Source organism: Pseudonaja textilis, chromosome 1 (genome assembly GCF_049901715.1).
Source record: "Pseudonaja textilis isolate UNSWEBS1 chromosome 1, rPseTex1.2, whole genome shotgun sequence".
NCBI lineage: Eukaryota > Metazoa > Chordata > Lepidosauria > Squamata > Elapidae > Pseudonaja > Pseudonaja textilis.
The window spans coordinates 26,796,296-26,815,587 of NC_141990.1; the positions used below are offsets into that span (position 1 = coordinate 26,796,296).

Here is a 19,292-nt window from a genome sequence, read left to right on the forward strand (position 1 = left end):
CTCGCGAGTCATTTCGGGAAGAAGGAAAAGTCTCGCTCCGGTGTCCGGATGACGTACTTCCGAGTGCGGTGTGTCGTTGCTAGGCGGCGGGAGTTTTGAATCCATTTGAGGCGACCATAGTGAGTTTTTAATTAGGCCCGCCAGGCAGGTAGGCAGGTAGACCTGCCTCATGAATTTCTCTCCCGTGAGGAACAGATAGAGCCCGGGCTGGCCAGTCCGATCGTCTCAGCAGCTTTAAAAGGAGACACAGAAACCAAAGCGAATCGGTGATGGGAACAGCTTACGTTCATTCGCCACACAATTCCCGAAAATAATTTCCAGGCTCCCTGGTTTCGCTCTATTTTCACAATTCTTAAAGAGTGTCGGCAGGTTCCTTGCTGCCTTTTCCTTAAATGAGGTGCTTAAACTAGGAATTTAAATAAGTATAAAATATAATGAGAAACAGCCAGGCTTCCAAACGTGTTGATTTCTGAATTGAACTGTAATGCCGGTTATTTTCAACAATTCTTCTGGCTAAGGGTGGTGGGGATTATAATGCAGTGCATTTGGGTGGCAATGGGGAAATGGACCGATATGGTTATACTGGTGTTGATATTTAAAAAAAGACTAGGCACCGACTGAGTTAGGTAGTAAATCATGTAAAGCAACCTAGCTGTTTAAATCATGGGGTTTTTTTTTCTTCTGAAAATGATTAATTTTCTTCCAGAATTTAACGTTTCATTATTGAAATTCATTAAGCCATTCTTTCTGTTAAAATTCTGCAGGAACCTGGGGAAGTTGTCCCCCTTCTAGAACCAGAGAAGAAAATCTTGTGGGATTATTATTTTGACTTTTTTAAAAAGGAATTGAAAGTAAAAAATGGACAAAATTTCCTTTTCAAATGGTAAGTTAACAGGCAAATACTCTGTTCTAGTTAAAAATGTTTAAAGGACGTGAGATAGACACCCTTACAGTATTCACTGGCTTTTCTATAAAGTGCTGCTTATCAGAATGGAAGATCGAATTAATGCTGTAGTCTGGTAATTTATACTGAACAATTAAAAAGCCAATGTAGCTGATTCTTTACTCTGATTAGCTGAAGAAATTCTGAAGATTTGGGCAATTGTCTAACTATAATTATGTCTTAAATTAATACACTGCCTGTCTAACATCTAGAATTATAACTTGTTTTAAATCCCAAACAGACATAAAAACATGTCTACATATAAACATCAAGACAAGAAACAAATAAGTTCAATATTTTTATTGTACTTTATAAAAGATATTTTCATTTATAAAATATTCATCTGCTTACTGCTTTGACTTGTGCACTACTTTAGAAGTTTTCAGAAAATTTAAATATATTTAAATTATATATAATTATAAATATATACATAATTACATGTAATATACTTGATACAGTGAATCAATTCCATAAAGGCAGTTAAATAAATTTTATAAAATCTTCATGAGAAGAAGATAATTTTGCCTGTCACCTGGGAGATCACAAGAAGACTACCGTGTTAATATTTTTAGCAAGAAATCACATGTGAGCATCATTACAGAAAAAGCCCTTTATGGAGTGAAGTACCATTGAAGATTGTCATAATACTTTCTATTCCTAATATTGGATGGCCTAGAAGCTAAATTAAATTGTTAAGGAAACTCATGAAAGTTATATATCCTATTTTCCTCTTACTGGAAAGCTTATTCAGCAGGGTCACTCCTCTTATATAATGGAATTAAGCTGAAGGCATAATAGTGTATATTGTATAGGATGGTGGTATAAAGAAAAGTAGTTCTGTAGTTAGCTTACAAATCAAGTTTTGATTTGCCATGGTTCTCTCCTCCAGAAGCATGTTCTGTTCCCCAAGCTTTCTAGAGAACATTTGAATATTTGTCTGGAATGGTATAGGGCTTCTGTCCGAGCAGGGGGTGGACTAGAATATCTCCAAGGTCCCTTCAAACTTTGCTGTTACATTATTCTGAAGCCAATAGCAGGAAGATGAAAAGATAGGAAACTTTTCTTCTGTGAACCATTCTTAGGCTTATTGTAGGCTTGAAGCCAATGTATGGAATGGTGCCTTTAATCTTACTAAAAGTCCCTCCTGGGGAGATGTCTTGGAGCCTCTGTTTATAATCAGCAAATAAGAATATATATATGGAAGATTTCCCCTAAATTTAGGTATTTGATTGACCCAAGGTTTTCCTCTTGCAAGTGTATTCATTATTTCACACTAGATTGAGTGTTGTGAAGAGTAAAGTGGTTATTGTAAGAATATGTCTTGGAACAGATTTTGCATTTCAGATATTGACAATGTTCAAAACTGTCTCCATTGTATTCTTTATGGTTTGGCTGATTATCTTGTAGTTCTCAGATAATTAGCAACTCCTGCACACAAATAACACACACTTGAATCTAGAAAATTTTCAAGAAGTAATTTCTTGAATTAATTGAAAATAGTAGATTTTTGACTACAAGTGTATGTGTTTATTTGTTCAGTTTCTATAGCACCCATTTCAATTAATGACTCTACGCCACTTTATTTCTGTTTGTGAAGATGATTGGGTATGATTCTTATATTAAAGTTTTGTTTGTTTTCTTTGCCTGTACATATTCTTTGCAGGTACATTATCTCATTTGGAAACGTTGGAGGCTTCTGCCCACAATGTAGCACTGAAACAAGAGAAAATAAGGGAACATGAGGAGAAGATATTGAAGATGAAAATGAAGATCCAGGAGCTGAGAAACCAAAGAGATGAGTTGAAAACCAAACTAAATGTTTGTCAGTCACAGGTGAGTGTGAAGTATATGTTGACATAAAGACAACATAGGCTGGATTCTTGTTTAAGGGCTGGCAGAATATAAATCATGAAGCTGAATTACTAAGCAAAGTTTTGTCTAAAAGGATAAAATTATATAACTTGAACTTTAACAGAAGTCAAAACAGCTTTTAAATGATATAAAACTCCAAGGAAAATGAGCACATATTAAACAATTTTCTAAACATTTCTAGTCTGATAATTCAGTTCCAATAAAGGAGAATATTTGATAATTCAGTTATATTAATCCAATTCTGTAAAAGAGGTGGGTGTAGGTATTGTTTCTATAAATGCCTTATTTCTTGAGGCATTGTGATTTCTGTTTCTGACTTGAAATTCTTATATTGTGTTAATGTGGTATCCTTATTTATCAGTAATTGTATTTTGCTTAATTAGCTATATTTCTCATTTTTCATAGTACATTGAACTACAGTATAAATAAGCCATGTGGTGTGGGTTGTGCGCCACACTAGGGGGAAATTGGGGTAGCTAGTAACTGAATCAGTGTGTAATAATGTGTAGGCTTTGTGCTATACTCTCTAAATTCATTGCCCATTAATGCATAATACATTTGTTGCCATTGGTGGATATCTCCTTGTAATTATAATTAAAAATGTACTTTATGATAAATCCTGGGAAATCAGATAACTGAACAAAAAGTTGTCCAATGGTTACATTAATCAGATAAAATGGAAATTACACTGCAACTCTCTTTTTTTAGACAAGGAAAACATGTGTTATCCTTTTGAGCAATGAATTACAATTAATTTACTTGTATCATTGTCATGTAGTGTATGAATTTGTACTTGGCTTAGGAAAAGTTGTACAGAACATTTTTTTACTGTCACACAGCCTGTCAAATATTGGAAGGAACATGGTTCTGAACACATTTTCCTTAAAACTTCCTTTTAGTAGAAGTAATGGGTGTTTCTGGGCAATATAGACTTAACAAGCTATAATCATTGAGCTGTAACTCTCCTGTTCTTTTGTAGTCCACTCCAGGCAAAGATGCTATGAAAAACAGTTTGCCAGTTTCTAAGGCTACAGCGAAAAGCCAACAGGCCATCTTAGAACGGAAGATAGAGAATGCCAAGGGTCTGCTAGAACTTTTTCGTCTGACAGGTACTTTTGTCACATGTTGATAAGATTCTGTTCTTAGGCTAGTCAGTGGCCTGACTAGATTGGGAAGTTGAAAACCATTCTGAAGAACAAAGTGGCAAGCCACTTGTACAACATTGTTAAGAAAACTGTTTATGTAGACACCAGGAGTCATGCTGAACTTGAGTGGGGATTTACATTTTATTTAGCAGTAGACAGATATATTAGCTTATCAACCCAGCTTTGAAATTCTGATAATTCTTTCTAGGCCTAAGTGGAAAATTGACAGAGCAAGGAGTCTCCTTTTGCATCAGCACTGCCTTTGAAGGAACTTACCTAGATTCCTATTATTTAGACATCCTTATACAGCAGCCACTCCGGATTCAACACCATTCAATCCCAGTTTTCATACCACTGGAGCAAATAGCTCATGAGCATTTGCAGAAAGATATCAAGTGCTTCCTGTCCGTACTTTCAGATCATCTGAATGCTTATGCTAGAAGGAAATTCCAGGTAGATCAACTACAGGTAAGGGGGAAAATGGTGTCCTTCTGAACATGTGTGATACAAGAAACATTTTGCTAATAGCATTGATTTATCTTTTCTCAAAGGAAGTTTCATGGAGGGTGCTGGACTGTGTGTAGCTAATACAGTCTTGGAGTTATTCTGCCATGTGGTTACGGCTGCCTCACTTTTAGTCAGCAAGTAGTAATGACCATATTTTAAACTGGACAAGGGCAGAAGACCCAAGCAAATAATTTGGATTAATTTGAACCAGTGATTTTCTAAATATAAAGGGGTCAATTGAAATAACTGAAATAAGGATTCTTATCTAATCATATATTGATGAATTATGAAGTTAGAATCTTGAACAATTATAAATTTGCTCTCATTTAAAACTAACAAATTAGTAGCATAAATATTCTATTAAAAGGTCTGCATAAAAAAGATACACAACAATAACTTGTTTCATAGCATTAGAAAAAGTAGTAATCTATCTGATCAATATTAGAAGTGGCATCACATGAATACTATTTGGCATTTTGGGAACTGTCTTAGTGAATTTTGCAAAATTCAGTTTTAATCTCCTGTTATTTAGCATTCTCTAAAGACCTAAAGAAAATAATGTATGAAGTTAAAGTTACCGCTATGTCAAAATAACCCTGCTTTGTCCTGAGAACCTCTGTTACAAAAGGCTGGTTGTAGTAGAACACCTAAAACGGATTCTGGACAGAGCTGTGCCTCAGCTAATAAACAAGCTGCATCCATTCCAGAAAGAGATGACTTTATTTCAGTGATGTTAGTGCTGGTAATCTCAATATTGAATTGCTGCAGAATTCTTTTGGGGGGGTAATTGAAGAAGGTCTGGAAGCTGCAAATAACCGAAAATGTGATAATACTATGGGTCAACAATAGTGTTTTCTGGAGGTTTCACATCCTATCATTTTGAAGCAGTTGATTGTTGGTTGCTCTTGAGAGTCAATTCCAAGTTCTACGTGACATTTGCATAGCTTTGGTCCAGATTACTTATAGGGGCGCCTATAACCATAGTTTGTCTTGCCATCTTAGTTCTTCAGTAATAAAAATAACAGTGCATCTGTTTGAATATGGGAATGAGATGACATCTGGAATTGTCACTACAAATATGCAACTGCATACTCAATGCATCATCTTCAAGCACTGTTTATTTAAGAGCGTTTTGGAAAAATCCAGGCTACCATATGCATCATTAATGCAAGAGAGAGAGAGTAAGATATATTTTAAGTTCCCTAGGTTGCATTTTTATCTCAGCCCTTTAAATAGAAAGCTGGTAGGTCAAGATTTTTAGTGAGAAATTGTTTAACTATCATAAATTTATAGCCCCATTTGGAAGGCGATAGAATCATTTTCTTTTGGATTGATTCAATGGACATTACTATAGCTAATAATTTAAAATAAAATTTAAAATGGAAAAAATAATTTTAAAATTAATAAAATAATTTAAACTGTAAAAGCTACTATTATGGCCTATCTAAATGGCCGCATCAAGTGTAACACAGGCATCAAACTCGCCACGTCACATTGCCGTCACGTGATGTTTCTCAATGTTTTCCCATTTGCAGAGCTGGGGTGGGCATGGCCCCTGCGTGACGCATCTGGCCCGCAGGCCGCCTGTTTGATACCCCCGAATTATAGCATAGATAAAATACTTTTAGTTACTTCTTCTGGTGTCAGATTTATTTTTCTCTTGGTATATCTTAGTTTTCAGTTATATACAGGAAAAGACAAATCTGTTTAATCTTATTTTTATACCTATAGTTTATTTTGTTCCAGTTCTACATCAATTTGCACTTTTACAAAATTGTCTAAACCTATCTGCCTCTTTTTTTGCAACAGCATATAGGTAGTCCTTGACTTATGACCACAATTGAGCCCAAAATTTCCATTGCTAAGTAAGATAGTTCTTAACAACCTTTCTTGCCACAGCTGTTAAGTGAATCACTGCCTTTGTTAAGTTCTTAACATGGTTGTTAAGTGGATCTGGCTTCCTCATTGACTTTGCTTGTCAGGTCGCAAAAAGGGACCACATGATCCCAGGACACTGCAACCATCATGCCAAGTATCTAAATTTTGATCACGTGACCACGAGGATGTTGCAATGGCCATAAGTGTGAAAACTGTTCATGTCACTTTTTTCAATGCCATTGTAATTTTGAATGGTCACTAAACAAATGATTGTAAGTCGAGGACTACCAGTATTTTGAAGCAGATGCCTTTTTGCAAGTATAGAATTCTTTTTCATCAATATATAGTTCTGTATATACTTCTATATATCCATTTTGCATCCGTTTTGACCAGATAACTGGCTTTTCTATTTGTTATTGATGTGAACATTGAGCAATAGCTAACATGGGAAGCTAAGGATTCATTCCTTTTTTTAAAGCAACTAGACTGATGATGATGAGAGGCTTACACAGGGCTAAAACATCAAAATACAAACTAACATATCAATAAAAACATTGCACTGGGGACAGTTAACCCCAAGCATATACTTGAGACAGATTCATGCAACATTCTGGTCCAGTACCTTATAAACAAAAACAGCCTTTGGGGCATTATGAAAGACTTGACAGCATCCTGGTTCTAACTACTTGCCATAAGAAACAGCTTTTCCCTTGACATGGCCAACTACAACTGCCACTGAATCTGGTCCCCAATATTTAAAATGTAGTGCGCTAGCTTTGTACAAACCTTATGAAAATCATACTGTCCAGCCTCCCAGAGTTGTGGGTGCTCCATTGCTGGAGATTTTCAAGAAAAGATGGGGAAACCATTTGTCTAGGATGGTATAAGTTCTCTTGCCCTGAGCAAAAGATTGGACTAGAAGACATTGAAGGTCTTTTCCAGCCCTGTGAGTCTATGCTTTATGTAAATTTTTGAGCAGCAGTTATGTAAACTGGCCACTGGGTGGACTTCAGCAAAGCAGTATCTTTGTCTAGACACTAAAATACACTGCTCAAAAAAATGAAGGGAACACAAAAATAAGACATCCTAGATCTGAATGAAAGAAATATTCTTATTAAATACTTTGTTCATTACATAGTTGAATGTGCTGACAACAAAATCACAATAAAATTATCAATGGAAATCAAATTTAGCAACCCATGGAGGTCTGGATTTGGAGTTACACTCAAAATTAAAGTGGAAAAAAACACTGCAGGCTGATCCAACTTTGATGTAATGTCCTTAAAACAAGTCAAAATGAGGCTCAGTAATGTGTGTGGCCTCCACGTGCCTGTATTACCTCCTTACAACGCCTGGGCATGCTCCTGATGAGGTGGCAGATGGTCTCCTGATGGATCTCCTCCCACACCTGGACTAAAGCATTCCCCAACTCCTGGACAGTCTGTGGTTCAACGTGACGGTGGTGGATGGAGCGAGACATGATGTCCCAGATGTGCTCAATTGAATTCAGGTCTGGGGAACGGGCGGGCCAGTCCATAGCATCAATGCCTTTGTCTTGCAGGAACTGCTGACACACTCCAGCCACATGAGGTCTAGCATTGTCTTGCATTAGGAGGAACCCAGGGCCAACCGCACCAGCATATGGTCTCACAAGGGGTCTGAGGATCTCATCTCAGCACCTAATGGCAGTCAGGCTACGTCTGGTGAGCACATGGAGGGCTGTGCAGCCCCCTAAAGAAATGCCACCCCACACCATTACTGACCCACTGCTAAACCGGTCATGCTGGAGGATGTTGCAGGCAGCAGAACGTTCTCCATGGTGTCTCCAGACCCTGTCATGTCACATGTGCTCAGTGTGAATCTGCTTTCATCTGTGAAGAGCACAGGGCACCAGTGGCAAATTTGCCAATCTTGGTGTTCTCTGGCAAATGCCAAATGTCCTGCACAGTGTTGGGCTGAAAGCACAACCCCCAGCTGTGGACGTTGGGCCCTTGCACCACCCTCATGGAGTCTGTTTCTGACTGTTTGAGCAGCCACATGCACATTTGTGGCCTGCTGGAGGTCATTTTGCAGGGCTCTGGCAGTGCTCCTCCTGTCTCTCCTTGCACAAAGGCGGAGGTAGCGGTCCTGATGCTGGGTTGTTGCCCTCCTACGGCCTCCTCCACGTCTCCTGGTGTACTGGCCTGTCTCCTGGTATCGCCTCCATACTCTGGACACTACATTGACAGACACAGCAAACCTTCTCGCCACAGCTCACCATGATGTGCCATCCTGGATGAGCTGCACTACCTGAGCCACTTGTGTGGGTTGTAGACTCCGTCTCATGCTACCACTAGAGTGAAAGCACCTCCAGCATTCAAAAGTGACCCAACCATCAGCCAGAAAGCATAGGAACTGAGAAGTGGTCTGTGGTCCCCACGTGCAGAACCACTCCTTTATTGGGGATGTCTTGCTAACTGCCTCTGCTTTCCACCTGTTGTCTATTCCATTTGCACAACAGAATGTCAATTGATTGTCAATCAGTGTTGCTACCTAAGTGGACAGTTTGATTTCACAGAAGTGTGTTTGACTTGGAGTTACATTGTGTTGTTTAAGTGTTCCCTTTAATTTTTGGAGCAGTGTAGTAGTTATAATTCAATCCTTGCAACAACAAAAAGGATGAATACTATACTAGATTAGATTCACATGGTTTTTAGTATGGGTGTTTCTTTTTTTTTTTTTTAAAGTGCCTTCTGCCACAATTAGGCCAAAAGATGAGAGAACATTATTCCTCTGACATTTGATGTGTTTCTATTTGTATTTCAAATTGCACGTTAAAGTGAAGATGATAGTCAAGGGAAAGCAAATCTTACATGAAATACAATAAACATAAAAATGCAGTAATGTAGCAAGATGCAGTGAAAATAGTGCTTGTATTTTGAGATATTTTTGGCTGAAAAACTATATCCTTAGCATTTCTATTAGATGTGCATTTCTAACTATTCTAGCAAAATGAGGTGGCTATAGAAATGAGAATACCAAAGGGCCAGATTGAGCAGCTTTTGAGAAGGAATGGAAAAATGAAAATCTAGGAATGACACAAAAACTGAAATGGGAAACCCCTTCCAAAGCAAAAAATTCAGGAGATCTGCAGTGCAAACTTCAGGAAGGTTTGCAAATGTTGCTTATTGATGAAAACCTAAGAAAGTGAATGAGTGAGAGAGTGGGGTGGGGGAGAGAAGTAATAGGAGTACAAATGTATATACTTATCCTGGTCTTCTGGCTTGTAAACTTCTCTCGAAGGATGATAGAGAGAGAAAGAGGAAAAGAGGTTTTTGTTCAAATGACCAGCATCCTGAGAACTTCTGGGAGAACTTCTACTGATAAAAGAGAATATTTGTAGGGTTAAACTGTGACTTCCTTGGTGCTCTCTAAGCTTGATGGGGGTTTTTGCAGATGTTTCATTACCAAACTAGCTAACATCAGTCAACACCAAACTCAACAGAGCACCCAAGGACCCCACAGAATTTGTTCTGATCGTGCCAAATCTTAAGAGATTTTAATCTTTTTTCTAGTAAAATCACTGCATTAAAAAAAAAAAATTTTAAATCCTTTGTAGTGTGATTTAATGCTTTTTCTTCTTCAAAGCCTGAGAAGATGAGTAAAATAAAGTTGATTCTTGTGATCAGAAACAGGTTGTCCAAGGCTAAAAAGGCTAAAAAAGTCCGAAAGGCTAAAAAAGTTTTGATTTGGCAACATCAGAATGTGATAGATTTTAATCTTGGAATTACAGGGTTATAAGACACAAAATTTATTCTGTTTCTTTCAAGTTCAACATCAGAAAAAAATAAAAAATAGACGTAAAGAAGTTATGCCTATGTAATTTATATATGTACAGTAAGTACATAAGTACAGTAAGTAAACCCCAAAGGTTTTCATATTTTTTTCGCTGCAAAACTTTTTAATCCACTTGCTAAAAAAAAGGTGGGGCTTCTGAATGAGGGGTTGTCAGTCTCATCCTTTTCACTGAACCTTAGTAATCAAAGGGGAATAGTAATACAAGTGTCATATGGAAACTTTTTGGAAGTTTGGAAGCTTTTTCTTTTCCCTCTCCCCACCCCACCTTTGGGGTCTCTTTCCATTAATTCCTTGCTGCCTTCCCCACTTCCCATACATATAGAACAGTGATGGCTAACCTATGACACGCATGTCACTCGTGACACGCCGAGGCACTTTGACTGACACGCCTGTTGGTGTGGGGAAAACCTGCACATTTAGAGGCTGCCTGTGCTCTGCTCCAATCCCTGCTCACTGCTTGTTGCGTGGAGGCGTGGTGTCACCGCTGCCGCAAGATCTTTGCAGCAGAGAACCAGTTTTAACCGCCATAAACTGAGGTTTGTCAGTTTCATTACCTCCGGAACGCTATAGGAGGAAAGGAGATCCATGAGGTTCACAGCCCTGTAAGGTGGCCTTCCGATCCCCACATCCTGCACCTGCAGCCCTGAGACCAGGGAGATGAGGTTCACAGCCCTGTGTGATCACCCCAGCCCAGTCCGTCATAAACCAAATTATTGATATTTCTTGAAGTGACACACAACCCGAGGAAGGCTACACTTTTTCCCGATTTTCGACACACCAAGCTGAAAAGATTAGCCATCACTGATATAGAATAACAGAGTTGAAAGGAAACCTGGAGGTCTTCCTGCTTAGGCAGGAAACCCTACACCACTTCTGACAAATGGTTATCTCATCTCTTCTTTAAAACTTCAGGTGTTGGAGCATTTACAACTTCTGGAGGCACTTTACATCATTTCCACAATGATATTCAATGCAGACAAAACCATTTCCCTCATTTCCACATCACCCATGTTGGGAACCACTATAGCTTGCGCCAACGCATAATGTCTGTAGTCTTACAAAAAGTAGTGTTTAGATACAGATATGCTGTAGAACCAACTGAAAGTGATTGCAGAAGTTTATATCTATCCTTTAGTTTGAAAAATTCCTTGGCTAGGTTTCAGTAATAAAGAAGCATCCCTGCCTTTGTCAAGTTGGAACAGAGGCTCTCCTTTTAATTCTAATTTTAACAAACTATATGAGAGCTTCCTAACTACTATAACAGCAAAAGAACGAATCAAAATCAAATGATAAAGGGCTGAAGAAGCACAAATCTTAAAAATAACCAGCGTCTTAAATTGTAGTAAATTTCTTTAAAAACTTCAAACCTTTAAAACCTTTTGGGAAGCCTGGAATAGTAAAAAAAAATCTGTAGTCAGTTTGGATTTAAAATAATACCAAGGTTTCAGAAAAATCTTCAGATAAATTTCAGAAGGCGTTCACACACAAGCACCCCCCCCTTTTTTTTTTCTGGTAACTATAAACTATATCTGGGACAGCACCTGGAAAACAACCTCCAAAAATGATCTTCAGTATGAAGTGCATTATTGTCTTCTTTGCAGGAACGTTTTGCTGTTTTTCTTGAAGGATGCGTGAAAGGAAATTCTTTGTATAATCAGTTGGAATTTAACTACCGTGTCACAGAAGATGGAAGTTTTCCATTTATAGCAAAGATCATATATGGAAATCCCATGAATGCCCTCCCAACCAAGGTCACTGTTGTATGTAAAGGTGAGCAGTAATGGGTTGTATTTGATAAAGGAAGAGATTATTAAAGTGAAGAATCATTTGAGTTCACCTCAGTTCTTGGTGACTTAAGTATCAACCTTGTGAACTCTCAAGTTACTTCTTTCCGCTACATATTCAAAATGGACAATGGTTGTGTGTGTGTGTGTGTATATGGGCAGGTATATATGGGCTTGTGGCAGTAAAAATAGCAAAGAATATATCCACAGATAGCCAGCTAATGCCTCCATTTCAGGAGACCAGGTCTGCTGTGAGAATTATTCTAGGTATTGGTTGGATAAAGTTGCTGGGTTTCACTCTCAGTTGGACTCTGGCTTGGGAGATCTTATGGAAGTGCTTGAGACGCATGTTAGCCCAATTACTTGGGAAGAGGTTGAACCAATCAGCAAAAGTTGACACCCGTGCCTTATTCCTTGCTGTATTTCACAGGGTTTAGTCAATACCTCATTAACTATAATTTGTACCCTTTGTGAAGCATATATTAATTTCAGCCATGTAATGAAATTTCCCCCCAATATCCGTAACTTCTAGAATTTTGAACAGAAATATTTGGTTCAGGTTATCAAAAGGTTTCTAAGTATATTCTTTTAGAGTTCCCATTTATAAATAAATGTCTCTATATGTCTAAGAGTTCAAAACTGCCAAGAAAAATTCTTGTCCCAAATTCTTAAAAATCAGCCTGTGTGTTTTCAACAAATTTCACCCCTCAATTTTATCCTTGATATCACAAATAGAATTTCTTCTAATTTTGCAATATGTGATCTAGTCCTTTACAGTGGATATGTACTTCATTCAAAAATTACAGAGGTATTAGAGGTACTTATTTATGGGGGTACCCAATTAGAGGTACATGTCTTGTTTCAGTATATAACTTCGTCTCTACTGACAGGGTTCGATGACTTTAATTGAAAAAAAAAATCAGCTACCACACAAAAGAATAGAACTAGAGAGAAATAAATGCAAGATTTCCATACTGCAACTTCTTGTCCTCTTTTTTTCTTCAAAAGATGCACCAGTGTCTGTGGACGAGATGGCAGCAGCTCATTTGGCTTTGTTCTATGAGAAGCCTCTTCAAGATGTCTTTCTTTCTATCACAGTCTCAGCTGAAAATCTGAATCAACCTATTGCAGCCGGAACATCTTCCTAGTCTATATCTGGTGGCAAAAATGTTATCTCTGAGTTGCTGCATTGTAAATTCCACTAAGGTAGGAAGACAAAGAGGGATCTCACAGTAACACAGATTGTTCTGCCCAGAAAATTGATGAAGGGTTATTTAGTTTAGTTTAAAAATAAAGTACTTTAAATGCTGAAATGCTATTAGCAACCTGAAGGATGATAGAGCATGTTCCAGTAAAAATCTGGCAGATAATATCCTTTAGCTGAGTCTTTTTTCAAGTAAATACAAGATAGATTGGTCATATTTTCATTTTTAGTTTACATATTCTAGTCTCTGAAGTATTTACTGCTTTCCTATGGAAATGTAGCCCATTTCCTTTTCCCATGAAAGGGACCAGAAATTTGTCCTTGTGGCAGCATTTACATTATAACTATCTGCTTTGCTTAGTTTTGATGTTGAAATTCTGATTCTGTAGATTTCAGTGGTAAGAAAGCAGTTTCTTGTATGTTTCATTAAATAATAGCAATAGCACTTAGACTTATATACCACTTCACAGTGCTTTACAGGCCTCTCTAAGCAGTTTACAGAGTCAGCATATGGCCCCCAATAATCTGGGTCCTCATTTTACTGACCTCAGAAGGATTGACAGCTGAGTCAACCTTGAACCAGTCAGGATCAAACTGCTGACAGTCAGCAGAATTAGCATGCAATACTGCGTTCTAACCACTGCACCATCACAGCTCTAATTTGCTTAGAATGATTGAATGTCACCTGTGGAATAGCTGTCTAATGCAAAAGCAATTAGGCCTTTATAGGAAATATTTAATACAGGTAGTCCTCGACTTACAACAGTTCGTTTAGTGACTGAAGTTACTACATCACTGAAAAAAAAGTGGCTTATGACTGTTTTTCATATTTACGACCATTACAGCATCCCCCATGGCCATGTGATCAAAATTTGGATGCTTGGCAGCTGCTTCATATTTATGACAGTTGCAGTGTCCCTGGATCACGTGATCACCTTTTAGAACCTTCCGACAAGTAAAGTCCATGAGGAAAGCCAGATTCACATAAAAATCATATTACTAAGTTAATCACTGCAGTGATTCCCTTAACAACTGGGGCAAGAAAGATCTTTAAATGGGGCAAAATTCACTTACAATTGTTTCACTTAGCAACCAAAATTTTGAACTCAGGTATAGTAAGTCAAGGACTACCTGTGTAAGCTTTGTGCTTATTAAACAAATTTATTAGAATATATGTGTATATTCAAAGACAAATTACATACAGGTAGTCCTCAACTTACAACCTTTCATTCAGTGACCATTTGAAGTTACAATGGCACTCAAAAAACTGATTTATGACCATTTTTCACATTTATGACCATTGAAACATCCCCATAATCACATGATCAAAATTCAAGCACATAGCAACTGGCATGTATTTATGACAGTTGCACTATCCCAGAATCATTTGATCACCATTTGTAACCTTCTCAGCCAGAAGGTTCTGACAAAGTCAATGGAGGAAGCCAGATTCACTTAACAACTGCAATGATTGGCTTACAACTGGCCAAAAGACTGTAAAACGGGGCAAAACTCACTTAACAACTGCATTGGTTAGCAATGAAAATTTAAGGCTCTGTTGTGGTTGTATGTCCAGGACTACCTACGCATGTACAGCAAGAATTATGAAAGCAAAGTTAATTTAAATGATCACAGGGAAACAGACGGACCAGAGACTTTGAAATAAGGCCAAGGACTGCAAGATAGCCTGTTGGCTTTGCATCTTTTCCTACCAAAGGTCCTTATTAGCATGAATAAATGATTTAATTCTGCCCACCTCATCTCACTTTATGATGACTTTTGTTCTCTAGCATGAACATCATCTATTTTTAAAAACATTGCTTTACATTTTTTAAAACTAAATATAATAGTATTCTCTGGCCCTAATTCTTTAGGCTTGTCCTGCTTCAATCACAACTCTCCTTGATTCTCTGCAAAGGAGGATAGGACAATACATTTAACTTACCTGTGTGAAATGAGAAATTATATGGAATTTTATAAATATCTGATTTAGTGTGATTATCTCTGTGGATTTTGTATATCTGAAGACGCTGCAAGAAGATGAACTTAGCCCTCTGGCACAGTTGTATCAGTTTTTCATTCAAAGTTCCCAAAACAGATTACACATTAGAAAAGTGAGGAAAGCTGTTCAGTCTTGTCTTTGATATCACATTTTCACAAATTAAATACAGATTAAATTGGGAAATGATATAACATTTCCTTTATATATTCTATATTTGTATATGTTTTATTTATTATACAATACAACTTTTAAAAAAGAAGTCCTAATCTGTAATAAATGTGAAAAGCCAACAAATAATCAGGGTTTGTGGTTCTTAACGGGGCAGCCCTCCTTACCATATAGCCCCTCCCCAGCAGAGCCTTTGCTAATTTGAGATTCATCATTAAGACAAAAGTCCACGGTGTTTAACAATACAAAATATGCTCTTTGGTTTATGTTTAAATCAGACAAAAATGGTGCATCAACAGACTAGTTATCCTCTTTTGACTTATAGTTAAATATTCCAATAGCATAATGGCACTCTTAGACATCACTCTGAAATCAGAAATCATAAGGTATTTAGCATTCAACCCAACCATGCAAAATTCCCCTTAGAGTAAATGACACACCTCCTTTTTCTCCCCAAAAGAAAACAAGAGACAGCAATTTTAAAATCAAACTGAATCTATTTGAGAAACTAAACAAATTACATATTTTTTATTTCAACATAATCAGATGAAGGCTTTTAATAAAACAGCCTTGGTTCAGGCTGTATAAATCTCTTCCTTTTGAAGCATCAGCAAAGATGAGGGCAGAAAAGGAAGCAAGGCACAGCCTGAAAGAGGCACCTTACTTTCACAATTGATGCATTAAAAATATAAAGATATATGTTATCATATATATTATCATATATATAACCTTTCATATACTTGAATGATCTCTCCCTTTCCCTCTTCAAAATAGAGCATCTTGTCACAGTGAAAAAATTCCACGTGTGTTCTTTTTTTCCTTTCTGTTATATGTCTCCTTTTAGGCAATTATTAACTCCATTTGAACCAAGTGAGCCAGGTATGAACTTTATGCAGTGTTCCCAGTTCATCTGCCCATTTGTAGTACCTATTCTGAACTTGCATTTACTTTTATAAAAGAAGTCTATGCAGAGCTTGGCTCAATGGAAAATCAAAACCACTGCACATTTGAACTAAAAAGATAATGCAGTCAAAGTGATCTAGCCAAGCAAGGCTGCAGTGAGAATTCTATTACCTCTGAATGTGCAAGAAGCCACGTATTTGTGCAAAAGGCAGGATTCTTCCTATTGAAACTTTTTCTACTGCCCTTTCTATACCAAGAGACAAATGCAAACTGATGGCAAGGGAGCCCCTTTACAAATAATAAATGTTCAAGAAGAAAGGAACAAGCAAAGGGGTGATTTCCTGTAAATCTATCAGTGATGTATATATCAGTCTCCCATCCAGAGCAGCAGGTGCTGAAAGCAGTTTGTCTTTGGGCATTGCAGAGGTACCTGCTTTTTTCTGCTATCTGCATGTAGAGTGTGAGAACTTCAAGAACTGTCAACCACCTGATGAGGCAAAGTCACACATGAACCATTGATGATAGAATCTTGCTTTTCACGTCCTTTCATAAAATAGGTCAGCAAGTCACCTTTGCCTTTGACAAAAATGTGCCCTCGACGCACAAAGCGGAAGCCATACTCTTTCAAGATAAAGTGGGTTTCCTCCACCACCTAAAAAGGGTGAGAGAATACACAGATATAATCAAACCAGCTTATCAACCAAATGTTTCTTTTTAGACTGTTTTGGGTTTTAAGTCAATATTTTACACATCTTTAACTGACCCAAAAGAAATGGACCACAAAGGCTGTGCTATATTGTGGAATGAGGATATGTCAAGCCACATCAAAATGAAAATAAATGAAGAAGTAAAATTCTACAGATATCCATAAATACCACTTTATTGCCACATAAAACCAGGAAAATGTACTCTAAGAATATATGGTTCTATTAAATTATGTTTCATCACTTTAGTTACTTACCTGAAATCACTTCCTGATTTTCAGGAGGGAAGATTATATCTTTTTTTTACTTGGGACTTTGTTAAAATGCTACACAACTGACAGTAACACTGCCATTTTTAACAGAGGAGCTTCCTTCCTTTTTGATAGTCTTCAACCTACCTTCTGGAGAATCTTGGAGTTCCTTATCTGTTTATAGCAGTTGCGAATTATAATGGTTGTGTAGTCCATTATATCTGAGTGAACCCAATTGATTGTCTGCTGCTGTGTCTTAAGATCAGATTGTAGTTAAGCCACCAAGTCTGCTGGCATTCAGTGTGACTGGAATATAATTCTTTTAAAATGCCTCCAAGTCCATGATCTGATTTACATAGACTTCTGTTAATCTGCATTGAGATTAATCTGCATTGAGGTGAACTCAGAAACCATTTTAAATAAGTTTCTAGTACCTTTTCAGAGCAACCTAATATATAAGAAATAATGAGGTTCCATACAATGCTGCTATGCATATTGACCCTACCGTCTCCATCTATGGCCACAGTTTCTAACCCTTTCTGCCCTTACTATACAGTAGTCATTAAATCTGGCTTTAATGTGGTTAGAGTTAGAAGTGTCTATAATTACAGTTAACTGCCACCATTTTGAGAAACCTTCCTGTTGTTCCCATCAGAGCAGAAGAGTATCCCCACCTGTATATTTCCCATGACACCTGTGGACTCCATCCGGCTTGCCACATTCACAGTGTTCCCCCAAATATCATAGTGAGGTTTACGGGCACCAATCACCCCTGCTAGCACTGCTCCTTTATTCATTCCTGTCAGTACATTATAACAAAAAGAGAAAAGTGAGAAACAAATGCATCAAGTATTCAAAAGTACTTTTCAGTCTGCCTCAGACACAGAATAAGACCACAAGTAGGGAAAGCTAAAATCCCTGATGGATTTGAACAATGATTCAAAGAAATCAGGACACTATTTTTCACAGTACCCAGTCAAATATCTAGACTCGGGAGCCCAAAAGTATGAGTACAGTAGCATTCTTCCTATTTCTTTGTTGTTCCTCAGATATTAGTATTTAGAAAGGGAACATCTTGGAACATTTGGCTGCTAGATTTTTCCTCTTCTTCTTCCTTTAGGACGTCCTTTAAAGCCATCTAAACTAACAGCTATTATCTGGTAATAAGCCTTGTGTAAGCATTCCCTTTGCCCTGAATCGGATATTAATCTATTACAATGTTTCAGTGTAATGCGATTAGTCCCATCTTGCTCATATTCATCACATAGGATACCCCACTTACCTATTCGCAGCATGAAGTTATTGAAGGACTGATAGTTAATGTTCATCAAAGTCTCTTTCATGGCTAAGGCAAAGTCTGCAAGATCTGCCAAATGTTGCCAGCGCTCCTTTTCTGAACGATCCTCCTTCTAGGGAAGGCAAAACACCAAAAGTAAAAATAAAACAAAAAATCAGAAGAGAAACACTTCTCAAGGTTTTTGAGCCTGGGCTGTCTAATTTTGTTCATATTTTTAATTGTTTTAATGTTGTATTAGATTTTTTTGGTAAGCTGCCGAGAATCTTTTGGAATGAGCAGCCATAACAAATTCAAACAAGTCATACCTGTTTATTAGGATGTGGCACCTATAACCCTTTAATTAGTTCTGAACATCAGTTCCAATTTTGGATTATTTTGGTTAGATCTGCAATGAGTTATTGTTCAGCAGTATCTAGAGGATCACAGTTTCTCTACCCTTAAACTAGAGAGGCAATTAATTCCATATTAATCAAGGCACTACAGAAAAATTGTGCACAGGTAGTTAATTCATCCTTCAGTGAGCGGGTGGTTCTATTTGTATGGAAGGATGTGATAGTCTGCTCCTTCTCAAGGAGTCACTGCTGAACTCAACAGTTCTGTATAACTTTGATCCTGTCATCCATTCCATTTTGGAGAGAAAGTGGTTGGACTGCAGCTTCAGGTGGCCTTTGAAGCAGCCACCCTCTTCTGTGAGAGTAGTACTGAGGTAGCATTGATTGCAGTTAATAATGATGCCTGAGATCGGGACCAGGATAGGGAAAATGCATCCATCCTGGCCATTCTTGACTTCTTAATAG

The 19,292-nt window shown here is 37.5% G+C and overlaps 2 protein-coding genes across 5 annotated transcripts in view; one reads left to right on the forward strand and one right to left on the reverse strand.

The window, feature by feature from the left end:
* The first annotated feature begins 8 nt into the window (after positions 1-8).
* CENPO (centromere protein O) lies at positions 9-15,451 on the forward strand. Its single transcript, XM_026715949.2, has 7 exons — positions 9-119; positions 765-883; positions 2,607-2,776; positions 3,795-3,924; positions 4,169-4,428; positions 11,784-11,952; positions 12,975-15,451. The coding sequence occupies exons 2-7, from the start codon at positions 859-861 to the stop codon at positions 13,112-13,114; spliced, it is 894 nt and encodes a 297-aa protein (XP_026571734.1). The 5' UTR covers positions 9-119; positions 765-858; the 3' UTR covers positions 13,115-15,451.
* Positions 15,382-19,292, reverse strand: part of ADCY3 (adenylate cyclase 3) — a 69,459-nt gene continuing 65,548 nt past the window's right edge. For all 4 annotated transcript variants that reach the window (XM_087929852.1, XM_026715944.2, XM_087929838.1 and 1 more), the window contains 3 exons: positions 18,481-18,607; positions 17,873-17,997; positions 15,382-16,895 (listed from right to left, as the gene is read on the reverse strand). In XM_087929852.1, coding sequence (XP_087785978.1) covers positions 16,713-16,895; positions 17,873-17,997; positions 18,481-18,607 — 435 coding nt within the window. In that variant the 3' untranslated portion in view covers positions 15,382-16,712. The remainder of the gene's footprint in view (positions 16,896-17,872; positions 17,998-18,480; positions 18,608-19,292) is intronic.

What these genes read in the sequence shown, in the direction of transcription:
- CENPO (XM_026715949.2), top strand. Translation starts at nt 859, where the DNA reads ATGGACAAAATTTCCTTTTCAAATG. An exon ending in CAAAATTTCCTTTTCAAATG is followed by an intron (nt 884 to 2,606) that starts GTAAGTTAACAG and finishes TATTCTTTGCAG; the next exon opens with GTACATTATCTCATTTGGAA. An exon ending in TCCAGGTAGATCAACTACAG is followed by an intron (nt 4,429 to 11,783) that starts GTAAGGGGGAAA and finishes TCTTCTTTGCAG; the next exon opens with GAACGTTTTGCTGTTTTTCT.